The sequence below is a fragment of the Pygocentrus nattereri genome, chromosome 9 (assembly GCF_015220715.1).
Source record: "Pygocentrus nattereri isolate fPygNat1 chromosome 9, fPygNat1.pri, whole genome shotgun sequence".
NCBI classification, from domain to species: Eukaryota; Metazoa; Chordata; class Actinopteri; order Characiformes; family Serrasalmidae; genus Pygocentrus; species Pygocentrus nattereri.
The window spans coordinates 15,470,799-15,493,660 of NC_051219.1; the positions used below are offsets into that span (position 1 = coordinate 15,470,799).

The 22,862-nt window shown below is 37.9% G+C and overlaps 1 protein-coding gene across 1 annotated transcript in view; it reads left to right on the plus strand.

The window, feature by feature from the left end:
• Nucleotides 1-22,485, plus strand: part of c1qtnf12 (C1q and TNF related 12) — a 35,982-nt gene extending 13,497 nt beyond the window's left edge. The window contains exons 4-8 of the mRNA XM_017707983.2: nucleotides 289-470; nucleotides 7,843-7,951; nucleotides 12,642-12,735; nucleotides 19,268-19,346; nucleotides 21,091-22,485. Of these exons, the coding sequence (XP_017563472.1) occupies nucleotides 289-470; nucleotides 7,843-7,951; nucleotides 12,642-12,735; nucleotides 19,268-19,346; nucleotides 21,091-21,189 (563 nt within the window). The 3' untranslated portion in view covers nucleotides 21,190-22,485. The remainder of the gene's footprint in view (nucleotides 1-288; nucleotides 471-7,842; nucleotides 7,952-12,641; nucleotides 12,736-19,267; nucleotides 19,347-21,090) is intronic.
• Nucleotides 22,486-22,862: the final 377 nt, after the last annotated feature.

Here is a 22,862-nt window from a genome sequence, read left to right on the forward strand (position 1 = left end):
TGGGCACCATTTTAAGTGGTGTAAAAAAATATTTAGAACTAGCATAAATCATTAATATAACCCGTGATTAGACAAATATATTTTTTGCAGCTGGGCTTTTCAGCTCTTTCACCTTCACACATTCACTCCTAACACCTAGCAAACATTTTCTTTTGACAGATTAGGAGTTAAGTGATGGCTAATGTTTTAATTGGACCCAGACCCTTGGGTTACCACGGTTGTTAGTTTGGCATCATAGCCGTGTCTGAAACAGACAGTGATGCATGTCTGTGTGCTGTGCCTGGTCAGAGGCCACGGAGAGGAGGGCGTCAGTGGACAAATCCGGCGGGTCCAGCCAGCTGCCCACGGCTCTTCTGGCTCTGGAGGGCATGGTGTCCTACAGGAGGATCGAGGAGGCCTTCCACTGCAAGCTCAGAGGCCCCGTAGTGGTGGACAAGAAGACACTGACAGAGCTGCAGAACTTCCAAACAGTAGGTGTTGAGGCCAGTTCATGCTCAGACAAGATGGTTTCAAATGTTTTACCGAAGCAATAAGCCATGAGCGGCCACTTTACCACACATCAACACAAGCTAAGCACAAGTTAAAGTAAAATCACTGAAACATGTGGCCTAAAGCAGCTTAAAGCAACAAAACAAAACACACTTACTTTCAATAAAGCACTTACCGTTTAATTAATACTAATCACAGTAATTAATTCTGCTAAGAAATGTAATTTTTTTTAACAGTAGTTACCAAACAACATAACTCATTAATATAGAGTTTAATTGATCTATGCAGCCATCTGTGTGAGTATTGACTACAGTGGCTTTGAAGAGTGCTCAGCCAATCAGATTTTAGAGCTGGGTACAGTAACACCCCCAGTCAAATCACATCCTATACAGAGAACTTAAATATGGCACTTTCTGCAAATTTTATTATACAGTATCTATTTATTCACTGAGTTTAACATACTGGAAAAAATAAAACATAAAATACAAAATGTGCCTTAACTTTAGCACAGACCATTGTTACTTTCAGCAAATAAACAGTTGTGCACTTAAAATTTGCAGAAGTGCGTTAACACACTGTGTAGTGTAGAGGATGTGTCAACTTATTTCAAAATCAACAAAACATGTCTTTTGACTAGAGTACCCAAACTTTTGCAAACCATTGTATAATGGCAGTTTTATATGTGAACATTGTTTAGTTATCCACTCTTAAAAATAACAGTCAGCACAAGTTGAAATGACCGATTACACTGTTTTTCTTCAGTTAACTCAACTTGAGGACAGCAGAGTACACTCAAGTCAAACTTCTTAGTTGGTTCAAAGGTTCTCTTAATTTTTATGTTTTGCCTCTCAGTGAGGTAAACAATATAGGATTAGATTTTTCAACTCAGTTTCCACACTAGCTGGGACTTTCCATCAGATGTCTGCTCCTGGGGACTCACTTATGGATGGCTATGGTATTACTGGGGTTCCAACTCTTGCACTGCAAAAAGTATCTTGTCATGTAAAATATTCTCAAATCTGGTCAATAAATGTCTCCTGTTGAGACTGTTGTAAGCTGATTTTAAGATCATCTAACTTATTTCCTTTTTTACTTGTTTTAAGTGATTTTATTAAGTAAATTCATCTCACTATATTGGCAGATAATTTAGCTTGTTTTAAGCGATGTGCTTGAAACCAGTAAAATGATCTGCCAATACAGTGAGATCATATTTCTAGATAAAATTATTTAAAATAGGAAAGCAGGTGAGTGCAAAAAGTATAAATATAAATAAGCTGGATAGTCTTATAATAAAATCACAACCATCTAAATAAGAAATATTGGATAGATCCACTAGAATTAATATCATGTCACTTGACAAGATACTGTTTGAGAACACTGCAGGTTATGTTTTCATATCCATGCTCTGTAGAGTATATTTGTTTTTGTTTTTTTCTTTGAAAAATAGCATGTTCACATGTGGCGCAACTGTCTAGTAATTCATCCCATCTTCAGGAGATGAGTTTGAAGGCAAGCAAAGCTGAAGCTGTCCATAAGCAGAAACACTAGAGGAGAAAATGTCTGATGGGATTGTGTGATGGAAGGAGTCTTGAGGAGCAATTGAGGAAAATGCATTTTTTATCTAACTCACGTACAGAACTAGAAAAGGGAGTTGGGAGATCTTTGGCATAAACTAAGACGTTTGAGCTGAGTGAACTCTAGTGTCCTCCACTTCAGTTAACTCAAGAAAAGCTGCGTAATCAGTTGCCATATTATTATAGGTTGAGCTGACTTCTCATTGTTTACAGTGTATCATTAGTTTGTCCAATCAATCTGCATCAAGCTTTAAACACATTTAAAAATGGGCATTTCTCTTGATTGAAATGCTGTTAAAGTCACGTCCAAAATACATTCCAGTGATGTTTTTCATTCAAAAAACTTGAAAACTAGACGCAAGTACATTCTGCTTTGATGACTGCAATCAAGACATCAAGGGACCTCACTCACCAACCGTTCTTAACCCTTTATTGCATGAATTATAATGATTTTTTTTGTTTTTGTTATTTAAAAGTGCTTAAATAATGGAAATATTGGGGGGGGAAAAAAAATCTTAAAGTTGGGTACTTGGTAAATTGTTGCCATATGGCAGCAATGTGCAATTGTAGCACAGCACCATAAAAAAGCACCATAAAAAACACCATAAAAAAGCACCATAAAAAAAACACTGTAAAACCGTAAAATCAAATTTTTCTTTAAAAACATCCTTTTAGTGAAAACAAGACCAAATAAATCTAATTCTTACATAGTGAAATGTATGACCTGATATTTACAAATATTGGGAATTAATAGAGTTTCAATCAGTATTTTCAGTGTATGGTAATATATCATAATAAGAATTCCAGGTTGTGTGACATCATAAGGAATTTGTCCTTTCACAACTAAATAGGTAAACACAGATTTTATATTATTGTGTTTTAGTAATATTGAGATAAAATAATTGCTGCCATATGGCAATACCATGCAAAAGAGGGTTAAGAAGAAATTTCTTTTTAGTGGGAATTCTAATAGGTCTTGTTCTGCACCAATCTCACTGAGATGTCATCTTTGGCATGGTTTCACACTCAATCCCTTCCCTTTTAATTACTGTTAAATTCATGTATACAAGTGCAAAGGGCCTATGTCTTGATTTCAGGAATCAAGAATGAAGAAAATGATTATATTATAACATCAACCTGAAAATTCCATCAATTCCCATCACTCTGAATTGCAGTTGAATCCAGAAGCTCTGAAAATGAACAGCCCTAATGCTCACCCATCGCTGCATGCCTGCCTCTAAATGTTATAGTAATAAATCACATAATCAAACGGCCTCTTAATGGGAGCATTAAATAAGAAAATGCCAGCATAGTTGCCTCATCCATTAACAAGGACACCTTATTATTGATTTTGAGTGCCTTTAAAGTTGGACTCTTCAGTGTTGATACTCATTTATATTGATAATATTCTCAACGTACTAAAGCTCCATAGTCTGGTCTAGTCAGACGGCCATGAACCGGGCTTTAAGACTTATTCGTCAGGGAATGAAGACACACTCCTCAGGGGAATCTATCAGTCCTGCTTGATCAAAAGCTTTTAAATGGATGAATATTTTGGGAGGTGGCTTGCGGCCCTAGATAAATAATAAGTACAGCGGTTCTTCGGCGCAATCACTCACCAGAGATGTCTGAAAATACATCTACTGTGCGTTTGCCTCGCACATACATCTAGAGGTGAAGCTTCTAATGATAACATCATGAGTAGGCAGCAGTGTTTTTCCAGTATTTCTATCTATCCTCAAAAGTCTTTTATCACCCTGCGTGTTTTTCTTTCTCCATTGTTCTCTCCAGCCACTGTTTTATTGCTTATCATCCCCATCTGCATTACCTCACCGCAAGGGCTATGGTCGCTTGCACTCGCATCTTGATATTCTCTTTTCATGAAACGCACACATGCATGAAAACAAAAGCAGGTGTGCTGAAGCAAAGTTGGGGGGTGGGCTCTTGGTTTGTCTTGTGCCCTGCCTGCAGAGGAGCACCAACATTAAATCAACAAAAAAGCATCATCATGCAAATGGAGGCGGAGGGAGAGAGCAGGTAAAAGCAGTGTCAGTTCTAGTGATGAAGTAACCCATTTAAAATGGAGAGACAGTCACTGGGCCTCAGTGATAGCTCTACCAAAGTGCAAAAGTGGGTGACTCCTTTTTTGCAGCAGGCTAAACTGCGCTGCCAGCACAGATTCCAGTCTTTCGAGAAGGATTTCGCCTGGCTTATTTTGGTCTGGGTTCCACTTGGCTGCAAGCGGCGCAGTCTTGGTGACAGTTTTAAAGAATACCGAATTTCCTTGACTTTGCAAAAAGTTTTCCAAATGATGGGCGTTTATGTGCCTATGCGAACTACACTCTTAAAAAGAAAGGCTTCTGAATAGTTCTGGACTTTATTTGGTACACTGCAAGGAATCAGAGTCAAAAAGTGAACCAAACTAAGAAAAATATCAAGCAAGATTGTCTGCGAATATGGTGAGAACAGATTTCTTACAACAAGAATAAAGATGTTGGGCTGCAAATGATCCTACAATCTCAAAATTCAAAGATTTAAATAGATGTTTCATTGGTTTAAGGCATTGTGGATGCATTTATGTAACACTAATTTGATCTGTCATGATAATGAACTAAAATAAGCAAAAGCTAGCATATGAACCATTTTCTTAAAACCTCACTTGGCACAAAATTGACTGAAAATGTACTGAATGAAGAAGCTTCAAGCTCTATACTAAAAAAAAACTTTGCTCTTAAATAAACAAAAATGCTTAAAAGAGTCTTAAATCCATACTGTGATGCTTAAAATAATATACTTTCCTGAAAATACTTCTCAAAACATGTGAAAATGTTTTTAGAGTTTTAATAGTAAAAATTCAACACTCAAAACTGAATTTTAATTTTTTTTAAATTCATCATCATCATAATCATTGTTAACCGCTTAGTCTAGAGAGGGTCGCAGTAGCAGTCGGGAGAGCAGAGAATCCCAGACGACCCTGTCCCCCACAACTTCCTCCAGCTCATTCCCGGGGACCCCAAGCCGCTCCCAGGCAAACTTGGAGATGTAATCCCTCCAGCGGGTCCTAGGACAACCCCGGGTCTTATCCCGGTAGGCCGAGCCTTGTACACCCCGACCGGGAGGCGTCCAGGGAGCTTGAAGATGATGATGTGTTAACTGAATTCCTGAGATCAAGAAAGAAAAAATGGCTTGAGATATAGACTCCAAATTCAACGTTAATTGGAGTTTAATTTCAATAAACTTGTGCAGAAATGTTACAGATGTTACACTTTCATTCATATTTGTTAAAATTGATACTGTGATTGTCATGAACTGGAACAGGTTTGAATTCTTATCAATGGCCATGAAGGTTTTTGTAACAAAATTTGTATCAAAATTCATTTTTAAATGACTATTTTCCAGCCTAAGACCTTTTAAGACTGGCTCTGTTCTGATTGCCTGCATTTACCTGTATGGACTGAAACACTCCTTATAACTTGTGAATGGGCTGAGCTAAACTATTGGATATTTGCAAATGTGCTGTTTTTTTGAGACAAAACAAGCTGATTTTGCAGCTTAGTGTTCATTTATGGATTTTATGAAATGGAGAGTAAACGGTGCAGCTGCTTAATTGGATCTCTTCATCTGGACTAACCAGTCATCCAGGCAGGACCAAACTTGGGCGTCCTGAAAAATATCTCCTCCTTCGAATGTGCCACATTGCTTTCATGGCTTTGTACAAAAGGTACTCTGTCTAAGACTTGGACTAGAAAGCAGCGAGGGGTAAAAATAGACGCTGCTTGAAACAGCACGCTGTTTCAAGGAAGAGCTATGCCCTGTGACATTCTGACGAGGCTGGCATGGAGGAACCAGATGCTGGCACATACAGAGAGCTGGGAGGGGGGGGGATCTTTGTGATTTGTGAAGTGGCCCCTCCAGCAGGAATGGAAAAAATAGGCCTTTGATGAATGTAGACAAGATTCTCCAAAAGCTGTGGTGCCAAGCATCTCACTGAACCGTCCAAAGAAAGAGTTTAAAGCTGCATGATTTCATGAAATATGGGCCTGACGGGAGCATTGTTATAAATTGTATTAGAATGAGTGATTTTAAACCTTTCCCATAAAGGAAATTACACCCTTATGTAACAGGAAGTTTACTTGGGAGAAATGTCATGTCAGTGTTTAGTCTTTCATGTTAGAATTGAATTACACACACTACTACATGTGCAATTATGACTCATTAAACAAAGTCAGTCTCAGACTTTTAAGAGACTTTAGACTCAAATCCTTTTATTTTGTATGTCCCAAAACCTTAATTATGATTATTTAATTAAAACAAATGACTGAAATTTGTCACTACCAAAATGTTTATAACAATCATAACAATTTTAGCTGGTTTGGAGTGTAACTCAAAAACGCTTGCAAGTACATGACAAGCAAACGCAGCTTTAAATAGTTGTACACACATAAAATCATAATATTTTTCATTAAATCTCAAAGGTTTATGTAATTCCAGAGAAGATATGTTTCAGTAGTGACAATAATATTTGAGAAACTTTAACAAATGTTTCGGTAGTACCAATTTTAGCTAATTTGGAGCATAACTCAAAAACGCTACCCAGTACACGACTACCAAACACAGCTCTGAACAGTTGTACACACATAAAATCAGTCTTTTTTAATTAAAACACAAAAGTTGACTTAATTGCAGAACATATATGCTTTGGTAGTGATGGTTCTTAATGTTACACACTAATTTTCATACTTTGGGACACATTTTACTTCAAAACAATGGGATTCAAATGCTCACCATGTGGCCGTGAGGGGCAGGGATGCAGTCTCACTTACCTGCTCTAAAGTGCAGGAGTGTGGCTAAAATAAGGCTCCGCCTATGGACTAAAACTCTTTGTGTTTCAGTAGTGACATGAACACATGGGATAGCAGTTTTTCTATCCTTCAGCTTCACTTTAAAAGAAATCTTTGAACTACCACAACAAATAAATAAATAAATAAGCAAAACAAGTGATTTAGGCCACCTCCCAGTACAAAGCACCCTTTAAATGAAGATTAAATGATAATCCTTGTAAATATCTAAGGTCTAAGTACTTCATTGTTTTTCTTTGTTTTGTTTTTTTTTTTTATTTAAAAATATCATTTTTAAAATGGATTATTATTAGAATTTTGGGGGGGGGGCTGCAGTTTGAACTAATTTAGTCCTTACATGCTTGTATTCGTTTTTCTTTCATCAGTCTGAACCAAATTCAGTGAAGCTGAAGCAATACTGAGCATGTATATCTGTATGCACATTGCAAAATCATTCTGAGGAGAAGGCCTGGAAGCCTTGGTGAATTCTGAAGGCGTAGTGCAGAATAATGTGGCCTGGCATGACTGCCCCATACAGTGCTGATCAAAAACAGAATCAGAGGCTTCTTGGCAGATTCTTACATATTTCTGAACATTTAACTGCTATGTGCTCCCAAACCGAACCCTAAAAACCGATTTATTTTGTAACAGTGTATGTGGAGGTTATTAAATTGTGGAGTATTAAAGTTCTTTTGAGAAAAAAATGCGTTCTTAAAACATTTCATAGCTTGGAACGCTACTCAAAGGCTTTTACATGCCCCCAAAATGCTCAGTATATTTTAACTTCTCTGCAGATTTCTCTGCCTTGTGTTTTTTTTTTTTTTTCTAAACAGCAACTGTCAGGGATTTTAGGCCAGTAGCTTCCACAAGTAGGAACTGGTTGTTTGGTGTCTGGCATTCATTGCAGCTCTCAGTAATTCTCACCTGCCTCTTACCTCCAGCCTCCTGCCAAAGGTGCCTTCCTCAGAGGGACGGGGATGGATCAGTCCACCGGCCGCTTCACAGCGCCCATCACTGGAATTTATCAGTTCTCTGCCAATGTTCATATTGGTAAGAAGGTGCTTCGCTACACACCTATCACAGGAATTTTTTTCATGCCTGGAAATGGCTGTGTTTATCAGTTGGAAGTATAGATGGCTGTGGATTACAGCACTGACTGAGGAATGTGTTTTTGATAGGTGGAGCTGGACATCAGCACCTCACGTTATCACTTTATAGTACTAGAGACAGTTTGCTCCCAGAATCTTATGCTAGTGCTTACACAGAATAGCCTGCTTGGTTATGGTCAAGTCAGCACAGCATTAACCCAATCAATAGTTACATTAAGTATATATATATCTATATAATTGAATAGAATAATAAATTTGGTCAATATATGTGCAGGATAGATGTAGATTTTACACAGTTATAGGCTAATGAAGGATGTTTAGCTCATGCATTGAAGTCGAACTGACTTATCCATGCTCCACCTGCAAATGCATTCTTCTGTGGCTACATTCAATCTAACAAGAAGTTGTGAAGCTCACCTCATTGTTGATGAATTTAAGGGGTTAACATCGACTTTAAAAGGAAAATTATGAGGTTATTGCACAACATGTTTACACACACCAGTAACAATAATAATAATAACACTTTTGTTTGGTAACTTGTTCATGGTTCCCAACACTGAAGCAGCTATCGGACCAAAAACAAGTTAACCTCTTATTCTCCAGGGTATATTGGTTTGTCCATCTGAATTAAAATGACTAAATCATAAGGCAAACTATTCAGTAACTGCATGAAATAAATCCTAATTTTTATTTTATTTTTTAATTTATTTATTTTTGTAAAATCTCCCCTCAAATGAACAGAAACTGTGTTTTATGATCACACATATTGCTATATGCTTACAATTTACTGCTGAAAGCCAAAACTCTTAGACCCTCTTTGTATTATTTTATAAAAAGAATTTTTATAGAGCAGATCACTGAAGAGACGCCATCTGTTTATAGTTTATAACCCAGGTTTGTGGATAAATGGTCGACTTTCAGTAGACAAGAGTTCAGCTTCTTCTATTATCACGGTTTAAAATTACTTTACCCATCTATTTGTCTGTAAATGGCACCCACCTTTTGACTGTAGCGTATGAAGTATGAAGAATATGACAAAGTGCATTTTGGAACCACCGGTGGTGGTTTAAGAGTTTAAGAGGCTACAATTCAAAGGGGAATTGCATAGAGTTTTAAAAAGTATAGATAATTCAGTCATTGAGATGTAAATTGAGTCATTCAAACTGATAAAGTGGTTAATCGTAGACAAACTCACTGACAAACGTACATGGGTACCTTCGAGCAAGAATATAAAGGCACTATATATGCACTGTTAGCATTCTTTTTACAATAATTAAACATAATAAATGATGTAAAGTTCCCAAAATATAGGAATAGTTTTAAATTGCACATTACATATCATAAATAAAATGTAATTACCTTACTCATCAACCACTTGGACTGACAAAAATAACCAGAACAACTCTTTCAAAAAGTGCTGGTGCTTACACTCTGCTATAACACCACTACTACAGCACTTTTTATCAAAAAAGTAAAACCAACTTCAGAATCAAACTTCATCAACATGAAAATTTTACCTCTGAAAAATCAACACTTTTTAACACAGTCAAATTTGCTGTGTAGGTTTTAGGCCAACAGCTTATCTCTTTCTCTTATCTCCAATGGCTTATAACTTTTAGAAAACAAGGCATCAGAAAAAGCATTTGTTACCATTTAGTGTAATAACTTTGGAAGGGTGCATTAAATGCTGCAGATGTCTGTTTTCTATCACCACCACTGTGAACAATTCTGACTGGGTAAGTTTCTCTAGAATGAAGCACAGACCACATCAGACCACTTTGAATGACTTTCAGTGATTAAATAATACAGAAATTGGTGCAGATCTGTGGAATTCCTCTTAAATCTTTCTCAAATAAGCCATTTTGTTTGTGGCTGCTTTGGCTGGTGACTTTTTGTCTAAGGCCTTTCACCTGTACAAGAGCTACGACATGCCAATGTTTTCTGAAAAGCTGCTTTGATGCCTTGATGTTTGAAACCTGACACTGTGGTCTGAGGATGTCCTAAAATGTACACAATATCATAGATAGCTTTTTGAACAGTCATGATATCTGCCTGTTGTAGCAAAATACCTCACCTCCTTAAGTGCATTCAACCAGTGCAGCTCAACAGCTGTGTTCTAGAACAATCTCATCTATGCACGATAGGATAGATGTGGTATTAATGTAGGATATAACATCAACTAACATTTCAAAGTTAAACTAGGCCCACATGTGGGAATATTAGTGTCTTATTATGGTTTGTGTGAAATAAATCAATAACAATATTTTTAAAGCTGGCCATAAGGAAGTTTTTACAGGCCTGCTGCCTCATGCTGTTTGAATATCCTATATAGTTCAGTAGATATATAAAATAAAATCATCTTTCCACAACTGAGCTGTAGTGATCATAGAAGTTGGAAGTAAGCCTGCCTCAGTAAAGTAAAGTGGTCAGAATGGGCTGCAACGCTTTAACAATTGTACCAAAACCAGTCATAATTCATTTTTACCTCACAACAAGCCCGATTTCAAAAAGTTGGGACAGCTTGAAAAAAAGAAATAATAAAAACAGAAACCAGTGATTATAAATGTACTTTGACCTATAATTGAACGAATACAATACAAGGCCAAGATATATAATGTGTCTCACATCATTTTCATTGCTCTTTTGTTAATAAACAATTCTGAAAATCGAGGCTTGCAAAAAGATGGGATTTAAGACTAGAAACATTGTGAAATGTTCAAAAAAACATCTTGCAGTTATGCTTGGATATAAAAGGAACATCAAGGAAAGGCCTGGTGCTTTATGAACAATGATGTGTCAATGCTCACCACTTTGCCAAAAATGCATCAGCAAGAAATTCAGCAGTTTAAAGATAATGTTCCTCAGACAGAGATTGCAAGGATTTTAGGTATTTCACCCTTTACAGTGCATAATATTATCAAAAGATTCAGAGAATCCAGAGAAATGTCTGCCTGTTAAGGTCAAAGCCACAAATCACAATTGAAAGCCTATGACATTTGATTCCTCAGTCAGCACTGCATTAAAAATTGGGATGCTTCTGTGATTGATTACTAGACTGGCATGCCTGCAGTCCAGAACTATCACCAGTTGAAGCCATGTGTTTTATTCAGTTTAAAATATGACATCAAAGGCCCTGTATAGTTGCATGGTTGTTTCCTCAGTTCCCAATCAATTATTAAGTGTTGTGAAAAGAAAAGGTGATGTAACACAGTGGTAAACATGCTACTGTCCCAACTTTTTTGGAACGTGTTGCAGGCATCATATATGGAATGAGTGCATTTTTACAAGAAAGAATGAAGTTCACAAGGTAAAACATCAAAAATAATGTTTTTTGCTATTTTGAATGAATACAGGAAACGCAGAATTCACTAATCACAGCTTCCTGTTGTCATTAGCATTTCACATACTTTCCCAACTTTTCTGGAATTGGGCTTGTAGTTCTGTTTTATCCCATAGACCATGAGTGCACAACTCCTGTTCTAGAGGGCCAGTGACCAGCACAGTTTGGAGGTTTCTCTGCTCAAACACACCCATTTAACCTGGTAATTAACAGATAAGTGTAATCAGGTGTGTTGGAGCAGGTAAATCGCCAAACTGTGTTTGACACCGGCTCTCCAGAACCGGAGTTGTGCACCCCTGCCATAGACTCATCCAGAAAGCAGTCCGGGCAGAAACTCTCCTTATAACTTCAGTGAGAAATGTGTGGGGCTAAACAGGGCTAAGCCAAGCTAAACTGCTGTAGCCCGAATAGGTGGACATATGCTCAGTAGCACATTCTGAAAACTTAACCTTGTGGTTATCAAGATCCGCCTGGGTGAACACCCTACACTATACCAATAAGAGTCCATAGGCAAGACTCCTAACACTACCTCCTCCTTCCTGTGTAAAAATGATCCAGTGGTTCTGGATAAGAGCGTCTGCCAAATGCCATGGATGTAAATGTAATCTCACTATATTAAGTTCTAAAGTGTGCAAAAGGCAACAGAAGACATAGCAATAAAGAGGCTGGACTGGAGGGTGAAGAGTGCCAGTCTCTTGCTAAGATGAAAAAGAAAATCTGGCGCCAAGATTGAAATCACACAGCCTCAACCCTGTCTGTAGTCAGCTTTTCTGAAATGGGTATGTGGATCTCCTACTGGCTCCATCCATCTTCTCTGAGAGACAACCATGTATGGTTCTAGTGAAATAAGCCCCTGAGCCCCAGCATGCTAAATTCTCCTAAGCTCTAGTGTCGCCACCAAGCTCACAGCAGTAGATCATGGCACAGGCTCAGCATCCCTTCACAACTTCAGGAAAACTGCTGCTGACCCGCTCTCAGACCATGCTGGAGGTCCAGAGTGATTGGCTCTGACTCTGTGTGTCCCAGATACAAAGTTCCATCAGACATAACAATTCTCCAGCACTAACTGTCAGGAATATGGCAATACCTTCATGTTTATAGTACTGAAGACACTGTGCAGGCTTCAGGCCATGTTTACTCCTCTAAAGGAAAGTCTGATTTCAGTTTTTTTCCCTTCTTCTTCTCATCGTTCAGCTGGTCTCAGAATGTTCTGATGCACTCACTCCTTTTAGTGTTTAGTGTTTTTAGTGTAGCTCCTGACTTGAAGGTGATTGTATGTTCTGTTTTGCAGACCACAGCGAGGTGAAGAAAAGTAAGAACCAGCTCAGAGCCAGAGACAATGTGAGAGTGCTGATATGCATCGAATCGCTGTGCCATAGATACACGTAAGTGTTCTCTTATCAGTACTTACAGTAAGCTGTCCTCCAGCCACTAAATCATAAAGTTTGGACTATCCTTTGATGCACTGCAGGAGACATATATTTAGAAGATACTAGAAAAAAAGTTTTTCATAAATGAGCATGTTTTCTTTATCAGCTGTTATGATCTTGCCATCATTTTTCTTTGCAAACATTGTTAAACTGAGATGCAACATTAGCCACGTTTGCATGCAGCCTAATAAGCTGTTAACAATCCGACTATTAATCGCTCGATTGCAATAGAATACGTCCATGTATAAACTTCAATCAGAATAGTCTAGTCCAATTGAGGTCATCGGAATACAATTTCAATCCAATTGAATGAGGTGGGTAATCCTGTAAATAGTCTGTTCAAAAGAAGAATAATAACCATGTAAACGCCTGTATCCGATTATCGGAACGTGTAAGTACGTGTCATAGCGAAAATTTATAATGTTCAACATGGTGGAGCAGAAACTGGTCTGCAGAGGAGACGACATTTATGCCTTGAACTTTAAAAGACGGCAGTGGGACGGACATCCAGCTTGTGTGTCTCAGAACATGATGTCTTCCTCTCGGCCTTCTTTAATAAATATGTGAGGTACCTTTTTCTGAGTCTGACATTTTTAAAGCAATTAAAAACACAACTGAAAACTCTTCTCACTCTGACTGGATCTCATGTGATTCTTGTTGTCAAGGTAACGTTTGCCCGAAGTAGTACTCTATGCATGCGCGTCATTTTGGATCGGATTACTTGTAGTGAACGTGTAACTGAATGTGTTCAATTGGATTGGCAAAAATATTTACATGTAAACACAGCCATTGGGATTAATGTCATAGCCCACATATTTTGATGTTGTATTGTTAGCACTCATGAGACTTCAGACCAGACATGTCAAACTGGGGACCTTCTGGGCCAAAGTGCTGTGTATATTAGCATTTACCCTCATCTGATGCTCAGAATTCAGTTCATGAAGGCTTTACTAATGAGCTGAATGATGAGTGATGATAAGCTGAATCAGGTGTGTTTAATGAAGCAAGAAGTCTGCAGTGTTTTGACCCACAAGGACTGGAGCTTGACACATGTGCTTCAGACCATTCTAATCAGTGGTCTCTGACCTTGGCCCCGGAGAACTACCATCCTAAGTTTAGTTCCAACCTGTAATAAGCTGCTCCACCCCTTGCTTAATCCTAATACATCCAATACAGCCAATTGCAGACTTGGGAAAAGGTTGGTTAGGTGGAGCAGGTGTGGAAAATTGTGGTTGGAGCTAGGCTCTGCAGGAAGGTAGCTCTCCAGGACCAAGGTTAGAGACCACTGATTCAGATGTTTAGATGCAAAAGTACAGTGGTTTGGAAAAGAGAACTTCATTATTTAAAGGGGAATCTCAGGCGTATGCACTGATAAATGCAACCACACTATCTGTCATCAAACTAAATGAATGCTTTAAATAGTAGCTGTCTTGTTAACTTTAGACTTTAGCTTATTGACCTAAAAACTCCTTCTCTCTTGTAATGATTATTTGAAAACAATTTCTACAGTTATACGACTGCACTAACATATTTGCAGCCATTACATGCAAATATATCATAAGAATCCCTGTGGCGTCACCCAGTCCTGACAGCTAGTTTAGCCATTGATGAATAAGTACAACCAAGCCACCACTGGTGTCGCTCTTAACTCGGTCGTCAAACAAAATCATTTAAAAATCCAACATTTTCTATCTTTGTTCAGCAAAGATAATAATTTTATCATTATGAGCCAGAGAAATGAAGCCAAGTGGAAGTAAATACCTAGATAGCTGATTAAAAAGTAGCTGTCTTGCTAACATTAGCCTATAATCCATTCTTTCTTGTAATGATTATCTGAAAGCAATGACTACAGTTATGCCACGACAGTAACATATTGGCGTTCCTATCGTTAGCTTTCTTGCTTCTTTCTGCCAAAATGCAAATGAAATCATTTTATATTATATTGACCAAGTTTGTAATATATTTTCATATATGTTTGACATTTATGTAAATATTACAAATAGACACTATTATATATATTTAATCTATATATGTGCATATAATTGATCTCCATTTTAAAGCTTTTTATATAATGTGAAAAGGCTAGTTGTCTAATTTCTAATCTAATAATAAGGCTAATTTACTCTGAATAAAATCCTGTTACATTAACTTTTGGAGATATGAGGTTTTGTTCTAACAGCCAAATATTTCAGTGTATTAACATGTGCATGCGTGTATTGGCATTCATTTAAATATTCAAAAATGACACAGTTAAATATATTTAGCACATGTATTTTGAAACAATATGTATATTGCACATATATTTTTAGCTTGAGCAAACATATGTTTACACATTTTTCTTTCATATGGTTTGATTTGCTGGATTTAACTTGCCCCAAAAATCACCACAAAAAACTATTAGTTCTTTTTCTCTTCAAGATACATCAGAAACCTCTTAAACTCCTTGGAGCCACCAGTGGTTCCAAAATGCCCTTCGTCATATTCTTCATAACTTTCATATTTCGTAAGCTACATTCAAAAGGTGGGTGTCTTCCCACCGGTCAAATAGATGGGTAATGTAATTTTAAACCCTTATAATAGAAGAAGCTGAACCCACATTTTTTTTGTCTACTGAAAGTCGACCCATTTTTCCACAAATCTGGGTTACACACACACACGCACACACACACACACACACACACACACACACACACATATAAACAAACAGATGCAGTCTCTTCAGTGATCTACTCTGTAAAAATTCTTTTTATAAAATAATACAAAGAGCATCTAAGCTTTTTGGTTTTCAGCAGTAAATTGTAAGCATATAGCAATATGTCTATGATCATAAAACACATTGTCTGTTAATTTGAGGGGAGCATTTACAAAAGTAAGTAAATAAAAATGTACATTTATTTCATGCAGTTACTGAATAATTTGCCTGATGATTTGGTCACGTTAATTAAGATGGGTAAACCAAAATATACCCAGGAGAATAAGAGGTTAATCCAGAAAATCTCTCTCTAGAGACAACAGAAGTACCTCTGTAAAATGTAAAATAAACATGTTTACAACAGCTATAGCTATATTTTTGCCTGGGGGTGTTTTTTAATGTAACAGAAACAGAAAATTTCAAAAGGAGGCCAGGTTATGTCTGTCAGGGTCTTCTTGCCATGTTGGTTATGCTTTATTTCAAATTCCATTGCATATGACTGCAGCGTTTCTAAGTATCAGAATGTCATCGCCGTTTGTAGACCATTTTACGATGTCAGGCTTTAAAAATGTGATATGTATGATTGCATGGCGCGTTCTGTGTGATTCCGTTTGTTGGCCCTCCTAACGCCGCTTGTCATTTATCAGTGGCTTCAGCTACGTCTGTTGTCAGACAGTGTCAACTCCGTTAACAAGGCTGTTGTTGGAGACATCTGTGCTGATACCAGCAATTTTGGTAAGAAAGTCAGTCGCCTGTATAATTTCCCCTGATGCATTTATCATGGCCAATCGCTCGATTTTGACTCTGTTTCCATCGACCGCATCCACATCTACATAAATTCATGTATGACCCAGGCTCATAGGAATACATCACCAGTAGATGAAAATTAGTATTTTTCTTTGGGCTCCTCTTGGAATTAAGACCATGTGGTTCTTATTTCAGTGGCTCAGGCAAGTGAACGCATGTCGTAAAAGTCCTCTTCAACAAATCAAACAAAAATGATTTTAGCTTATGAAAAAAACTGGGGGAGAAACAAGGGCAGATCCAGGCAAATCCCTAATCCAGCAGTAATTAGTTGTTTGTTGGTGTTGCTCTAGCTACACTGTGGGCATAAAGCTTGAGGAACAGTTATTGAATCCAATCGGTGTACCAATGCCAGTTTGTCTTTTGCCAGAATTAATAGGCTGTAAATCATCCTGTCTGTTCCGGCCTGTATGGAAGCAGCAAGGCATTTCCTGTCTTAAAGTGGAGCAGGCCTTTTAAAATGAAATGTCCTCGAACCTTCAGTCTGGTCTGGTCACCCTGGGAACCTTAAGAGCCTCACCTTTGACTCAAAGGGCTCCTGGTTGCTCTTAGCATCATAAGCGGTGGGGGAGGGGTGCCTAGAAATCTGTCTGAGGTGCTAGAGGTTTGATTGAAGGTCCTGTATTGGATGATTTTGTTGAATTACACTTATTACCCTTTAAATTCACTCATAACATCTGCGGTTTTATGTACTAAAAACAATCGTAATTCATTTTTATGACCATTTTCCAACCTCTCTTTATCCATCTGAGTTAAACAGGCTGATTTTTGTTACTGTGCCTTTAAGAGTTATATATGTAAATGACATCTGGTCTGAGTGGCTGCCCTGTATTGTGCTTTGTTCAAAAAGCAGTCCAGGCTGAAATGTGAGGAAAAAACTGTTTAGTTTCACACTGAAATTCTCAGGGGCATTGCAAATCGCAAACTTCAGTTGCTCCTTGCTGTTTTTCAGTCTGTGGTTCATTTGGAAGACTCCAAATATTTGTGACATCACAACCGTGATGAACAAAAATGGCCTGTTTTTTGTGGATTTATGTCCATAGACTTAAAAAATATAGTACATATTTTAGCACGATGTTAACATCATACATATTGTATGGGCACCATACGTCACATTAGTATGTGGTCACTAAACATCTCATTCCCAAATTATGCATATTAACATGGAATTGGTCCCCCTCTTGCTGATATGCTTGCCACAAGATTTTGGAATATGGCTGCGGGGATTTACTTCCATTTGCTGTGGAGCCCAGTCAATTCTGTCCACACCAAACTTAGCAAGCCACTATATTATGAGACACTGTCATGTTGGAACAGGAAAGGGCCTTTTCCCAAACTGTTGCCATGAAGTTGGAAGCACACTATTTCTAGTATGTCATTTTATGCTGTAGCATTAAGGTTAAGTTCACTGGAACTAAGGGACCGATCATTATTCCCACTTCCACTCCACCAAACTTGAGCAGGAAGCACTCTCCTTGCATTTGCCAAATCCAAATTTGTCCATCAGACTGCCAGATATAGAAGAATTATTCATCACTTCACAGTAGTTTCCACTGCTTCAGAGCCCAATGGCTTTACACCACTCAAGACAACACATGGTGCTCGTAGCCTTGCATGCAGCAAGTCAGCTGTGGAAACTCAGTACATGAAGCTCTTGTCAGACTGTTCTTGTGCTGGCATTACCTTTAAAGCAAAGTAGTGTTGCAACTGAGGATAGTTTTTTATGCGCTATGTAAACACATTCTTGTCCTGCTGTGTGAGCTTATGTGGCCTATTGCTTTTTGGTTGAGTTTTTGTTGCTTTTGGACATGTCCACATCACGAAAGTAACACTTACAGTTGATTGGGGCAGCTCTAGCAGGACAGAAAGTCAACAAACTGACCTTTTGGAAAGGTACCATCTTATGATAGTGCCATGTTAAAAGTCAGTGAGCTCACATCGCAAGTATTTATCAACAGATATTGTATGGCTATGCTTTGGAAAAAAGCTTCATGATATATTCATAGTATCATAGCAAACATCCCAAGAAAAGTCACAACCAGTGAATATCACTGTTGTGGTACAGTATGTGCTCAACTAAAGACACATCCATTGTCAGCTACTAGGGCTGATACATACAGTCTACAAAAACAGAAGAACAGTTCACATAATTTTGGGCTAATTTGGAAAGAACGAGCTGGGTTTTTCCATTTCAACACCCACTCGAAAATGCAGAGAATGTGAGATGAGGCTTGTTGAGATGGCAGCTAGAGAGAAGACCAGCATGATTGATTCACCATGAAAATTCTCCATTTTCCACCCAAAAGGAGTGGGTGGATGCGGCAGGAGGAAAAGGGCCCAGAACAGCCGCTGAGTCTTCAGCCTGCCCCACAGGAATCCTGCTAGGCAGAATGTCACTTCAGCTTGTGCATTTGACCAGAAGATCTGACATTAGCTGCCTTGTGCATGAACACTGCCATGACTAGAAAACAGTATTTATCTTAGCAGCCGTCTGCTTCCTTCAGAAGGAAAAGTGAAACGCTGCGTGATCTCTGTGAATCGCTGATATGTTAAAGCTGCACAATGTACAATTTTCAGTTAAAACTAAAAGAAGTAGCATTACTCAGTCAGGAGTCAGGAGAAAAAAATATGCGTGTGCTGCTGTGAGTCACCCTGTAAAGCCTGAAATAATAATTTAAAAGTCAGAGGTGTCAGGTAGGATTTCACAAGAGGTTTTCAGATCATGTCACCCATCACAAAAAGAAAGTCCAAAGGTCTGAAGCGCAACCCAGATTACAAAATGTTTTTCCAGTTGTCATGTGCAATTACACTGAGTGAGGTCAAAACATCAAAATAGTCAAAATGTACATATTGTAGCTTTAAATTGGCAACAAGAAGCTTAAGCTTTCATATTAATTTCAAACAATGGCAGGTTACTTTGTATGATGTAGTATGAATTACCTGCCAGATTAAACTTGCCTCCTAATAATTATCATCTTGATTTTTGTGTAGGTCCCTGGAGATGATTGTTGGTCTGGAGAGTAACAGCAAGATATTCACAGTATATGTTCATGGATTACTGGAACTCCAGGTGAGTGGCTTAGCTATGAAGCTAATGTAACTAACAAATTATGAAAGCTTATGCCTCATCAATTTGTGTTGTGTTTTGCCTATTTAAAAAAAGTCTCAACGACTAGTGTTCACCATATTGTTGGGTCCAAGCCTTGGCAATGCCATAGCCATCCACAACCATGGCTGGAAGTCCAAGAGAGTATAATAGACCCATTATCGCTCAGTGCACTGTTAGCCAATGTGAGCATCTTTTAGCAGGTGTCACAGAGTTGGTAGTTAGCATACTCCTCAAATTGTGTTGAGCTGTCCATTGACATTGCATTAGCGCAAGTTCAAAAAGATGGCTTAATGTGTTTTGTTGCAAGTCCATTTTGGCCTCTACCCACGCCACTTGATAGCATCAAGGGAAACATAGCAAGTGGAATTGGGCACAATTAAATGAAAACTAATTTTGAAGCAACTGTGTGATGCTTTAGGCATATAAGCTGATATTACTTGTTAGGTTACATTACTCTTTTACTAGTTGTAGTGAGGGGATCCATTGATACCAATACTGGTATCAGGTATTAGCCTGATATTGTGCTCTTTTACCAGTACTTATACGTATAATAAAGCACTGAGACTAACATTTAGTACCACCTCATCCGCAGTGGATGAGGCTCTGCTTATACAGTAAAGGCTCTTGACAATGTAGCAGTAGGACACAAAGTTGTTGGCTACTTTAAACAGATTCTCACCAGGCATACATTAAATACATACAAATCCATCACAACCACTTCCCTAATATGGGTGGAGACACATAGGCTAGCTAAACGGAGGCAAAAAAGTCAGCATTTGCCACCAAAGTCCATATATGACAACTTTGTTTGATTGTATAGAATTGTGAGGTGTAAACATTAAAATGTTATTTTTATAAATTGTATTTGTGAAATACAGTGTGGAGAGTACATATTGTCAAACTATGCATATTACCGCCCAATCGGTGTTTGTTTCAGTGCACAATGGGGCACAAGTTAGCAAAGCTATTGTAGCTCAGTTTCTCAGTGGTTTTGCTCAGCACTCTGATGCACACTGTGTTATTTTGAATGAAATAGCTACAGAGATGATTGTCCTTGGACAGAGCTGTCTGTAGAGGTTGTGTTTCATATAGCTTGTCAATCAGACCGAGCATTATTGTACAGTGTGTGTATATAAGTTGTAGGCTTTGTCTGTACATTATGATCTATTTAAAAGTACAGTGCTACTCACAAAACTCCTGTTATGCATTAGCCTTGGATGTGATTCCTGGCTACAGAGACTGTTGTTAAAAGATAGATGCGGAGCAGGGATCAAAACTGTGAAACATACTTTACATACTTTTTTAAACCCACTCTTCTCCACTGCAATGCTACTCAATCCAACGTAACTAATATAATATAAGCAGCTAATGGACTTTATTTTAAACAGACTAGATTTTAATTATTTCACTTGCACCTTTTGAGGCACTTTGCAGTCATTTACACTTCATTCTTAGTAGATTACTTATAATGGTATTGAGATCAGTTTCAGAAAGTAATAAAATACTCATACTCGGCCTAATTAATTGCTATTAATGCACCCCTAATTCCTTTAATGATTTGCATTCACCTTAAGTAAGGCACCATTTCTATAATTGTTAACTGGGAAATGTTCTTCAAGATTCTAACAAAAGGTCTATGTTGATCACATTGTGCAAAACCTGCAATGGTCTCAGACTCATTTAAGACTGGTGGTTTTCCCTCTAGGCTGGCCAGTACACATCCATATTTGTGGACAATGCAGCAGGAGCTTCCATCACAATACAGAATGGCTCGGACTTCATGGGCATGCTGCTGGGGGTATAGCCTCTCTTTCCTTTTTCTCTCAACCAAGACTTCTTTGCTTTCTTTTGGACTACAATCCAATCCATCAAACAATGGGCATAATGGAACATCCATTTACTCAAAAGCTTCAGTATGATGTGACTGAACTGCTGTGCTGAATGTGGCACAATTTGGGTCCTTTCTGAGAAAAGACAGTTGGATGGAATTTTCCTCATCCTCGGAGAGAAAAGAGGACATGGATCTACACTAGTTTTATTTGCATGCTATGAAAATGTCTTTTTTTCATAGTCTTTTCCTACACAATGAAAGCAATCTTTTTGTGATACATTGGGGTTTTAAGAATATGATATTGAGCAGAATTTATTTTGTGGTACATATAGATATATATATAATGTTAGATGTATACAAAGATATATGACTACAACTACATAATGTTCTTTTGAAAAACGAGAGTCATGTCTTTAATGTACTTTGATACAGATTTGTTGTTTGGCTGCTGTTAGCAGATCCTGCATATTTTTGCTAGAAAATGAGCGAAATATAACTCTGCTAATATTATTAGCAGAGCACACATATTTTAGAGTGAAAAATGAGTGTAAATGAGTAAGGCCCTGTCTATGGACTCAATGAACTTGGCCTTATCTCTATGAGAGATGGATCCTGTTGTGCTTATCGCTCCTTATGTATACATCTCTGTATTGTTGATTTCTAATGATAATATAAAAGATAACAAACCATAACACACCACCCAGCTCTAAAACACTGTCAATACAAGAAAATGGATCACAGGGCTGTCCATGGAGGACAGATTCGCCAACTTATGAGTGCCTAAATCTAGAGATGGCCAATGAGGAGCATAAACTTCATAACTTCAAACTTCAGTTTGAAGCATAACTTCAGTTTTGGCTCTGTTTTTTCTGTTTGCTCACCGACAAAATTGCAATTTTAGTCTAGGAGTATACACTCGCGCTTAAGGAGTGTAATTACCATGACAAATTAGACATGTTGGAGATTCCTGCTGAGTTTTCCAAAGCACCAAACATGTCAAGCCTCTGTTTCTTAAGCATCCCCTTGGGAAGCCATAAGCTCTTTTGTTTTTTTTTTTAGGTGGACTACCAATTGTTTTCTTTTTTTCCCCCTTGAATATATCAGGCGAGGTTATGCACATATATGATTCCATGTACAATTGGTCAAAGTATTTATGTAAATGTATCCGCAAATATACCTAAAAGCTAAAATTCTGAATGAGCTGCTACACATCAAATAGAATGTTGATAGAAGTGATGGTAACGTGAATAAATCACCATCTTGAGCAGACACACTCTTCAGCAGTTTGTACTGTAGTGTGGTGGAAAGGAGACACTCAGTAAATGGAACTAACATTCATATAAGGCCCTTTCTTGGATGGCTTATTATAATTATGTGGTTTGGTATTTGTGTCATACATAGTACTTCAGTGCAAATTTCACGTTGTAAATCTCAGCTCTTCCATTAGAACTGATTCTCATGGTGACACATCTGCTTATTTTCATATGCCAACCACAGCCAGCTCCACGGTCCTAGTTAGCACTAGCTGCTAGAAATAGCTTAGCTAGCAGACGACACACCACCGTTTACTTTTAATTCCAGCTAGCTAATGATCCATTTACATATGTTTAGAGGTTGAAGACTTCATTGTTATGGATTAAACCTTT